The following is an 11,133-nucleotide window of genomic DNA, read 5'->3' as shown; positions in this document are numbered from 1 at the left end:
GTCAGCCTTTCATCTCTTGTGTATACTTCTTCAGTGTAATTTTCCCATCTTTTCTTTATTTTGTCCTGTTCAGTTAATGTATTTTCATGTTGATCTTTCAGCATGCCTAACCATGCTTGAAATTTCCCTTTGATTTATTGGATCTTGTGGAACAGATCTCTTGTACTTTTGTTTTAGTGGTATTCTATTTTTGTTGTTCTCTTGCATTTTTTTACACTGGATATAATAGTTCTTCTGGTCTGTACATGCCAGTTACTGGAATGTTGCATTTAGACTTTTGATTCTGTTTTTGTCACTGCTTATTTTTGCTTCTCACCTACCTTTAGCAATTTAAGAGTTTTATCAGTCATCCGTTGAGGCATTGTAAACACTAATAAATAATTGCAGCTGAAGCTTTCAGTGGCAAAAGCCCAGTTCCCTAGATGCACAAAACAATTCTCCTATTAAGGACACTGAACTGTCTTTACAGACTGATGACAAAGTTCTACCAACACATCCTAGCCTTGGCGTTTGCAGTCAATGAGATCAATGAGAATCCCAAGATCTTGTCCAATGTCACTCTTGGGTTCCACATCTATGACAGCTACTATGATGCAAAGATGACATATCATGCTACTCTGGAACTGTTGTTCAGATTCCACAGATATTTTCCAAACTATGAATGTGACATGCAGAAAAATGTAATGGCCATCATCGGAGGATTTCACTCTGATATTTCCTTCTATATGGCAAATATCCTACATCTTTACAAGATTCCACAGGTAGGGTCTGTGCATGGGGCTGATTTCATAAACTCTTTTCTTTAGGATTAAGAAGAGCCCTGCTCAAGTAGACAAGTTATCCATCTAGCTTAGCATCCTGTTTCACAAAGTGGCCAGGCATTTGCCTTGGAGAGCCAACAAACTTGGTATAGAAGCTAATGGGTTCCTTTGATGTTGACTACATGATTATTGGCAAAATATATTGTTGCCTGGTAAACCATTGAAGAAAACAAAGATGTCTGTCTGTCCCTTGACTACTGGGCTTACCTGGCCTTGGGGGGGGGGCTTCTGTAGTTGTTGAAATTGACCAGAGGACTGTCACAGTGGATGGAGATCCCACCCACAAATGAGGTAGCTGCACCAAACTTTCAGAATATGGCAAAGACAACAAAAGCATTCCCACAAATGGGAAGTGATGGGAGATAGCAAGAAATGTCACTTGTTGCTCTATCAATTTTGGAAGTCCTGCTATGGTGACCCAGGTGGGCTTCTGGCATGCCCACGGTTGGCTTTATGCCTCACCAAGCAACTGAGGAGGTGACCACAGGGGTGGGGTCCAGAGGGGCTGACATGCCCCTTTGAAGCCTTGGAGAAACATGTTAGCGTTGGCTCCAAATGATGGATGAGCCAATGGGGTTGCTAGGGGTGGGCAGGAGCAGGACAGCCATTCCCATTGGCTTCAACCTCTCACACAGCTTCTGTTGCCCTAACAGTATGGGGCCTATCCCAGATTGTATGCCCTCTTTAAAAGCGGGCCAGAAGACATGCCAGGGAGAAGAGAAAGAGTCTTACCCACAGGCAGACAGTGGGGCTTGCGGACAGGAGGAGTACAAGGGTTCTTACTATCCCCTTTCCTTGTGATTCTGAAACGGGATGCTCCTGAGCAAAAGCCAATATAGAGGCAGAGCAGGTTGTTCAGTATGGCCCCCACTATGCCTCTCCATGTCTCCCCTGATGGGGATGACAGTGACTCGCAATCCCTCAGAAGAGTTTTTATATGGAAGCAGTGGGTCTCAAGAAGCACTGGGTAGTATAATATAGCTTTTTGAAGATTTTTTCCTATGACTTGTTCCCAGAAATTGTACCATATTCCAATGATCGGGGAAAATGTGGCCATAAATGGTGAACATGCTCATCTCTAAAGTATCTTTGCTTGTCTCTTTAGCTCCCATATGGCTCATTTGCCCCTGAGGGAGATGCAAGACAACTGAGCTCCTTTTTTCACATTGTTCCTAATGCATCCCATCAGTATATGGGGATTATCTGGTTGCTTCAGCATTTTGGATGGAAGTGGGTGGGGCTCTTTGCTGCAGATGACGATGGTGGAGAACATTTTCTGCAAGTCCTGGAGCCACTGCTCTCTCAGAATGGAATCTGTTCGGCCTTCACAGAAAGGGTCTTAGACCGAGAACATGTGGATTCCTTTCTTGATCTCATTGGTTTAATCTCAAATATATATGCGCCTCTCACAGATAGCAAAGTCAATGCATTTGTCCTCTATGGAGAATCTTTGACTATTCCAGCACTCAATGCTCTTATGATACTTGGCAATCCTAGATATAAGGAAAATATCTCATTTAGAAAAGTGTGGGTAATGACTGCCCAGATTAATTTTGCAGTAACAGGCGTTCAGAGGGAATTGGATTTTGAATATTTCCACGGTGCTATTGCCTTCAAAATTCACTCAAATAAGCTTCTAGCATTCCACAAATTTCTTCAGGACATACAACCTTCTGGGAAACATAAAGGTGGTTTCTTCAAGGACTTCTGGGAGCAAGCATTTGACTGTACATTTCCAAATGCCTTGGAGCCAACAAATGTTAATGATACATGTACAGGGGAGGAGAGACTGGAGAACCTCCCAGGGCCTGTTTTTGAAATGCGCATTAGTGGCAACAGTTACACCATCTATAATGCTGTCTATGCAGTGGCACATGCTTTGCACTCTATGTATACTTCCAGATCAAACCACAAATCAAAGGTGGACAGGAAAGGAGCTGTATTTCAAGATCTTCAGCCTTGGAAGGTAGTACTTTCTCAATAATTTCTCATTATTGTTATGAAGACGTGTTTAAGTTTTGAGGTTGTTTTGAACAACCTGCATTCATTCAAACTTCTGCATTTATGTTAGAGGAGATGATGTTTCACTGTTAAAAGCCATTGCATATCTTTTTGTCTATGTTGCTGTGCCATAGGGCATACTTTGCAACTGATATACTCATCAGATGAAGCCGGAGATTAATGAGAGGTGTTAAAAGAGCTGAACTTTAAGATGTCCAGCCTTGGCTGGTAATATTTCCACAATCTCACTCTCTCTGTACTGCTCATACAGCTATAGCCTTGAACAGAAAATAAGGGAATAAAAATGCTGTCCTTAGTGTTATTCTTTTGATATTTAATTATTGCCCCTATAAATTTTGCCACAGACTGAGTAACAGAATCATTTGTATCTGATAGTAGCCATGTTACCTGTGCCTTCGTACTGCCAGATGCCTTGTTGGACCTCTCCATATTTTTAATTATAGGATTAATTAAACTGGCCCTCATCTCATTAAATATAGGGCACTCCATGATCATATGTTCAATAGTTTCATATGTTATAGTGAGCATCTACATGTTCTGTGTGCATATCACACTTTTTTATATCTGCCCTCCAAAACTGCCAAAGGAAGGGCATTCATTCTTGCCAAAGTAAATGCTCTTCTGAGTTTTGGTATTGTCAGGTGATAGAAATATTCCAGCAGTTGCATTGGAAGGGCATCCATCCTCTGTTTTATCAGTTCCAGCTGTTTTGTGCCTATTTCTCAGAGAGAAATGCCAAGGTCAAACCCAGGTAATGCTTGTTGTGGGTTCTTTTCTTAGTTTCTCTAACACATTGAATTCTTCTGGTATGTATTCCCTTGGCTTTTTTGTGATCTTGGATTATAGGAGTATTTTCTTGTTCAATAATTATCTTCCCACCCCACCCCTTTTTGGGATATATTTTATTTTATATTTATGTATACAGTCATACACATGAATAAAGGGGGAAATCCTTATGAGGATGATTCCATGTGTTTTACAATATTTTGCCAAATGGGGGGAAAGGCCTTGGCCTCTACTGTATGTCCTGTTATGGGGGCCCCAGAAGAACTGGTTGGGTCAGTGGGATGAACAGGATACTGGACTAGATAGTCCACAAAATATTCCTGATATAGAATTGAAAAATAGTTCAACTGACAGTCTCAGTCCAGATGAAATTACACTGAAGGGAAACATAAAGGAAAAGCCTTTGTAAATCTTGGCATAAAACATCAATATGCTTGTGTCTGTTCTCTCCTTCAACTAGGTCCACCCATTCCTTCAAGGAGTTGTATTTAATAACTCAGCAGGTGAAACAATATCCTTTACTAATGACAGAGGAATGGGAGCTACACTGGACATAATGAATTTGGTCACGTTCCCAAACAAATCCTTTGATTTGGTTAAGATTGGAAGGGTGGATCCCAATGGTGCTGAAGGGAAAGAATTAATGATTCACGAGGATATGATTGTCTGGCCAAGAAGTTTTAACAAGGTGAGGGTTGTCAGGTACAAGCTGGAGAGCTGCAAGGACTTATGGGGGCATCTGCTTTCCCTTCCCCCACTCCACTCATTTCTCCCACACAATATTTTCTCTTTCCCTTCCCCCTAAACCCATATCTTCTCCCCTTTCCCTGCTTCCTTTGCTTCTTTCCACCCAACAGCCAACCTACTTTTATCTGCACCCTGTCTCCAGCTTTCCCTCCTTTCCTCCCTCTGAAGCCTGAATCTGGGGAAACAATGGCTTTGTTATGTGCCAGCCACTTGGCAAGGCCCAGTTGCATGATGGGGAATCCACAAAGAGTTGAAACTCTAAATGCTATACCACACTGACTTTTGTGGATTGGCTGCTGTAGCAAGCAGGCCGACCTTGTGGATTCATGCAAATTATATGATTGCAAATTGTCTAATGGTGGCTGCTGGTGCTGGTCTCAGTGGCCCAAACAGCCCTATAAAGGGTCTCCTCAAAGGACCAAACAGCCCTGTAAATGGCCATATCTTGTCACCCTACTCATAGAAACCAAGGCTTGAAGGCTGGCAATACTGTTGTGTTTACTAAAGCTACAGGCACTGCTACTATTATTTCTGAGGAGGAGAGTTAACTCCTAATGGACTTTATTTAGATTTCAGAGTTGTTTCTGTAAACCTGGGATTTTTTCAGATTTGTACAAATGCCTGTGTTGTCTTTTCATACCTCCAATCTCCACGTTTGAATGTGTGGATCATGAAAAGCTATGGCTGGTTTTAAAGGAAATGGGTGTGCCACTACATCTGATCATTTTGATGTGCAACCTGTACTCTGGACAAGAGGCCACAGAACAGAATATGGAGAAATAGAATGGTTTCCAATTGGCAAAGGACTCAGACAAGGATGTATTTTATCTCCCTATCTCTTCAATCTATATACAGGACATATAATTAAGAAAGCTGGATTAAATTTAGATGAAGGTGGAGTGAAAACTGGAGGAAGGAACATTAATAATTTGAGATATGCTGATGACACTACATTATTGGCAGAAAACAGTGAAGATTTGAAACGACTACTGCTGAAATTTAAAAGAGAAAGTGCCAAAGCAGGACTACAGCTGAACATCAAGAAAACAAAAGTAATGACTACAGGAGAATTACACAATTTTAAGGTTGACAATGAGGAAATTGAAATTGTTCAAGACTTTCTATTCCTTGGCTCCACCATCAACCAAAAGGGAGACTGAAGCCAAGAAATCAGAAGGAGATTGAGAATGGGAAGGGCAGCCATGAAGGAGCTAGAAAAGATTTTGAAGTGTAAGGATGTGTCAATAGCCACCAAGACTAGATTAATTCATGCCATCGTATTCCCTATTACTATGTATGGGTGTGAAAGCTGGACAGTGAAGAAAGCTGCTAGGAAGAAAATAGATTCCTTTGAAATGTGGTGTTGGAGGAGAGTGTTACGGATTCCGTGGACTGCCAAAAAAACAAATCAGTGGGTTATAGATCAAATCAATCCTGAACTGACCCAAGAAGCTAAAATGACTAAACTGAGGCTATCGTATTTTGGTCATGTCATGAGACGACAAGAGTCACTGATAAAGACAGTCATGCTAGGAAAAGTTGAGGGCAGCAGGAAAAGAGGAAGACCCAACAAGAGATGGATTGACTCAATAAAGGAAGCCACAGCCTTCAGTTTGCAAGATCTGACCAAGGCTGTCAAAGATAGGACATTTTGGAGGACTTTCATTCATAGGGTCGCCATGAGTCGGAAGCGACTTGATGGCACTTAACACACACACACACACACAATCTCCACATTATCTACAGATCTGGCCATGTTAAGCATTAGATATATAGATTTGGATGACTGGAGCTGGAAAGGTCCATATTCTGGATCTTTTATGTCAAGAAAGCTCTATCGTTCACATTCAGAAACTAATAAGAGACTGTACTTCAAGCTGCCAAATTATGGTATTCCTGTCAACATCTGAAAACATGTGAAACACTCTGAAATCTTGTCCATGCCTTCCTTAAAATTTGGAGGCTTTGTGAGCGAGCCAGATAACATTTTTACTATGGACTGAGGGCTGAGTAATACATTTCCTTGTTTTCTACGTTATCTCAGAAAAGAGAGATGCTGCAAAAATTATATCGTGAGCAAAAATAGACTAGCAGTTCACTGAACCTCTAATGTTCTGGGAAATTCCATTCCAACTGTCGGCTTGTAACTCTTCATACTTTTGGATAGGGACTACCTCTGTCTTTATGCAATTACCACTGCAAACCTGGCTACCAGAAGAAAAGGAAAGAAGGGGAGAAATTTTGCTGCTATGATTGTGTTCTGTGTCCAGAAGGGAAGATCACAGAACAGGAGGGTAGGTGAGGTGTGGCCACCTGTGCGCATCATTATTTTGATGATCCAGTTAACTCTTTCTTTATTCCAGCACCACACCGTCCCCCCAAAAAAGAATAGGAGAGGCTGTGGCTCAGTGGTAGAGCATCTGCTTGGCATGCAGAAGGTCTCAGGTTCAATCCCTGGCATCTCCAGTTAAAGGGACTAGGCAAGTAGATGATGTGAAAGACCTCTACCTGAGACCCTGGACTGCCACTGCCGGTCTGAGTAGACAATACTGGCTTTGATGGACCAAGGGTCTGACTCAGTATAAGGCAGCTTCATGTGTTCATATGTGTTCAATATACATGATAATGAGATATGGGATAAACTTGAGTTTTTATGAAATGAAATAGCTGATTTGCACCACCAAACTGTCCATTCAAATTGTTAAGTGCTGCCCACAGTGGTGCAATGCCACCCTGGCTTCAAACTTGGCCAACATCTCTTATCCAAACCTGTTAACTGCGACTGGTAGCCATTTCCTCCCACAACCACCCACTGAAGAAGCTGAGGGTTAGTCTGACGATGTTCAGCACTGATGGAGTCTCCTCCACTAGCCATCCAGCCATTCCTATGAACGCCTTTCCTCCTGAGATGTCTCAGGATTCTCACCAATTAGCCCTACATGTTTTATGACAACATAGGTTACGCCTGCCATTCCTAGACACCAAGCCTGTTCATTCTACCTCAACCAAAGTATCACAAAAATCAACCCCCCCCCAAAAAAAAGATCCTTAAGATCAGCCAATTTGAGGAGGATAAAAAGGGTTATTCCTGCACTATTCTAAACTGTGGGAAAGTATACAGCAAATGCCTGAATGGAGAAGGCAAAGTATGTTTATAAGCACCTGTGGTATTTCATACAGCTTAGGGCTGCAGCTAGCTATGGACTAGGGATCCAAGGTCTTCTGCTACAGCAGGATACCTCTCCCTGGTCGCCATGTACCCCCACCGCTGCTTGGCATGGCATTTGGGAAAAATGCAGGGGAAATAGTCATTGTGCCAATGGCGTGATGCTACTTCCAATACTAATTTAGGGTAACCATAGAGCTTTAGTGAATCCTCGATCACCACCTTGCTGTAACGACATCACTTTCAGTTTGTGCTGGAAGTGACATTGCAATGTTGGAGTGGCAGCAGTCTGCATTTCCCTGCCCTCCTGAGACTCCTTCCTGTTGCCAGCTCTCATCTGGCAGTCCTACTATAGACTTCTCTGGATCATGGCCCACTCAGTGCTTGGAGGTTGCAGTCTGCCCTTCAGGGTCACTCTAATCTCTAAAGTCTAGCTCCAACTATCCACTGGCTTGCCCAGGGCTTCAATACCCTGAAAGATGCCCTACCAATTTCAGCTAGGGCTTGACTGAGACCCTCTCCTGCAAGGAACTATAACTACATACACCAGAGCAAGCATCTGGCTCAGTGCAGGAGCCCAGGCTGCAAGCCTGGCACTTCTTCGCCATTGGGCTATCTCCAAGGGTTGCCAACCTCCAGGTGGTGGCTAGAGATCTCCTGCTATTACAACTGATCTCCAACCTATAGAGATCAGTTCACCTGGAGAAAATGGCAATTGGACTCTATGACATTGAAGTCCATCCCCTCCTCAGGCTCCACCCCCAAAATCTCCAGATATTACCCAACCTGGAGCTGGCAACTCTACTACCTTCACTGGTCCTTCCAGGTGTGTGTGTGTGTGGGGGGGGGGAGAATAGGCTCGGGAAGTTCCTGGAGATATAAGGGTGGTGCATGGGAAGAGTGGAGTTTGGGGAGAGTAGGATGCTCAGCAGGGATGGTATGCCATAGAGTCAACCCTCTTAACCTTCTCTTTTCTCTAAGGGAACTGATCTCTCTTGTCTGGAGATCAGCTGTAAAATTGGGAGAACTCCAGACACCACCCAGAGGTTGGCAACCCTAAAGGAGACCTTGGGCCTAGTTTTTTTGGTCTGGCCCTATGAGAGTGAGGGGAAGGAGTTCCAGGGTCTCACAAGTGACAGTGTTTTCTGCTCCTGAGGCTTCAAGAGCAGGCCCCTCAGCCAGGTCCTCGGCTCTGGATGTGGGTCCAGTCTGGTGAACTGGGGCTGCCAAGCTGAAATTCCAGCCTCTGGGATGAACTGAGGACAAGCCTTGGTGCGCACAAGCATCACACTGGTGCATTTATGTCCCTTCTGGTAAAAACTGGAAGTGATATAGGTGACCCTCTAGCATTTTGCAAAAAAAAAAAAGAGAGAATTTTATGAAATGCTAGAACATCCCCTATGTTTCCCTATGACACTTCTAGTTTTTCCCAGAAGTGCCATAAGTGTGCTGGTGCAAAGCTGTTGTGCATTCATTCCCCCATTTAATCTTCCTGGTGCCTGAGACCCTGACAGGCAACAAGAGAGAATGATCGGAGGCCTCCAAATCTGCCCCCACGGTGGTTCCTAGCTCATCCTGTACATCTTCTTAAGAGTGTCTTCCCGTATCTGAGTCCAGTTGAGACCTTCAAGTGTTCCACACAAAAAAAGTTTTTGCAGCATCCCCTATCTCACTTCCATTTTCTATGACAAGTGATGTAAGTGTACTGACTTGAAGCTGGCATGAATTCATGCCCCCCATTTCTTCCCACTGGTGAAAAGTCACCTGCAAGGAATGATGGGAGGCTTCCCAATCTTTCCCCAAGGTGATCCCTAGCTCCTCCTGTTCATCCTTTGAGGAGTAGAGTTGCCAGCTCCAGGTTGGGCAATACCTGGAGATTTTGGGGGTGGAGCATGAGGAAGGTGGGGTCTGAGGAGAGGAGGGACTTCAATGGGGTATGCCAAAGTGGCCATTTTCTCCAGGTGAACTGATCTCTGTTGCCTGGAGATCACTTGTAATAGCGGGAGATCTCCAGCCACCACCTGGAGGTTGGCAATCCTATCTGAGGAGTCTGTTTCCAAGTCTCAGTCTGGCCCAGGAAGGTTCATGACAATTTCTTACTAGCCTCCCTCGGCTGAACAAAATCTAGTGTGACCCATGGTGCCCTATGCATCATTTGAAATGAAAGGGTGGGCACAATAGCATCCCAGCTTCAATAAGGCAATCATAATGCTCTGCCTCACTCATTAATATTAAAAAGAAGAGCGGATGAGAGCATATTAGAATGCTATCTTCAAATATACCAAAGAGTGAGAAATCAACATGAAGAATCCCTCCCTCATTGATTTGACAGCAAAGGTGATAATCAGGGTTGCGCCTGAACTACCGGTCATGTGACCCTGAAATAGGATCTATTCCCTTTCCTTTTTTTAACAGATATGGAGGACTGTATCGAGTGCCCAGAAGATCAGTATCCAAGCATGGAGCATGATCGATGTGTGCCCAAGAGTCTAAGCTTTCTCTCTTACCAAGAACCTTTAGGCATCAGTTTGACTGCCATTGCTTTTACTTTTTCACTGATCACATGTTTGGTTCTAGCAATTTTCATTATGCACAAAGATAGCCCCATAGTTAAGGCCAACAACCGTGATACCACCTACACTCTCCTCGTTTCCCTCTTGCTCTGCTTCCTGTGTTCCTTGCTCTTTATTGGACAGCCCAGGAAGATGACCTGCTTCCTCCGGCAGTCCACTTTCAGCATCGTCTTCTCACTGGCTGTTTCTTGTGTCCTGGCCAAAACTGTCACTGTGGTTGTAGCATTCTTGGCTACCAAACCAGGATCCAACATGAGGAAGTGGGTGGGGAAAAGACTGACCAACTCCATAGTCCTTTCCTGTTCCCTTCTAGAAGCAGCCATTTGTGTCGTGTGGCTAGCAACCTCTCCCCCATTCCCCAATTTTGACACACAGTCCCTGACTAGGGAGATCATAGCCCAGTGCAATGAAGGATCCATCATGCTATTTTATATTTCCTTGGGCTACATGGGATTTCTGTCCATCATAAGTTTGACTGTGGCTTTCCTTGCCAGAAAATTGCCAGACAGCTTTAACGAAGCCAAGTTCATCACCTTCAGTATGCTGGTGTTCTGCAGTGTTTGGTTGTCTTTCATTCCAACCTACCTGAGCACTAAAGGGAAATACATGGTAGCGGTGGAGATCTTCTCGATCTTGGCATCCAGCGCTGGGTTATTGGCCTGTATCTTTTCCCCAAAATGCTACATTATTGTTCTGAGACCTGATCTGAATAACAGGAACCAGCTCATTAGGAGGAAGAATCAATGAAACCATCCAATTATATCTAATGACCATAGGCCTAATGTAAGATCTATCTTGGGCTAAAATGGGTGTCAATTCTAGCCATTCTTCTCAATGGGTACTTCCACACATGCTGAATAATGCACTTTCAATGCACTTTAACGGTAATTTGCAAGCAGATTTTGCCATTTAATACAGTAAAACCCAGCTTCAAAATGCATTAAAAGTGAATTGAGAGTGCATTATTCAGCATGTGTGAAAGTGTCCACTGTTCTATCCATTCTTCTCACACCTCTGA

General features: G+C 43.6%; 1 protein-coding gene across 1 annotated transcript; it reads left to right on the top strand.

Annotated features, from left to right (window-relative positions):
• Positions 1–473: 473 nt before the first annotated feature.
• On the top strand, positions 474–10,862 carry LOC130490853 (vomeronasal type-2 receptor 26-like). The gene is made up of 5 exons (XM_056864658.1): positions 474–761; positions 1,927–2,787; positions 4,090–4,317; positions 7,335–7,386; positions 9,958–10,862. The coding sequence occupies exons 1-5, from the start codon at positions 474–476 to the stop codon at positions 10,860–10,862; spliced, it is 2,334 nt and encodes a 777-aa protein (XP_056720636.1).
• Positions 10,863–11,133: the final 271 nt, after the last annotated feature.

Source organism: Euleptes europaea, chromosome 18, assembly GCF_029931775.1.
Source record: "Euleptes europaea isolate rEulEur1 chromosome 18, rEulEur1.hap1, whole genome shotgun sequence".
NCBI classification, from domain to species: domain Eukaryota; kingdom Metazoa; phylum Chordata; class Lepidosauria; order Squamata; family Sphaerodactylidae; genus Euleptes; species Euleptes europaea.
Note: the sequence above shows the minus strand (reverse complement) of the source record. Positions and strands in the feature narration are given on the sequence as shown.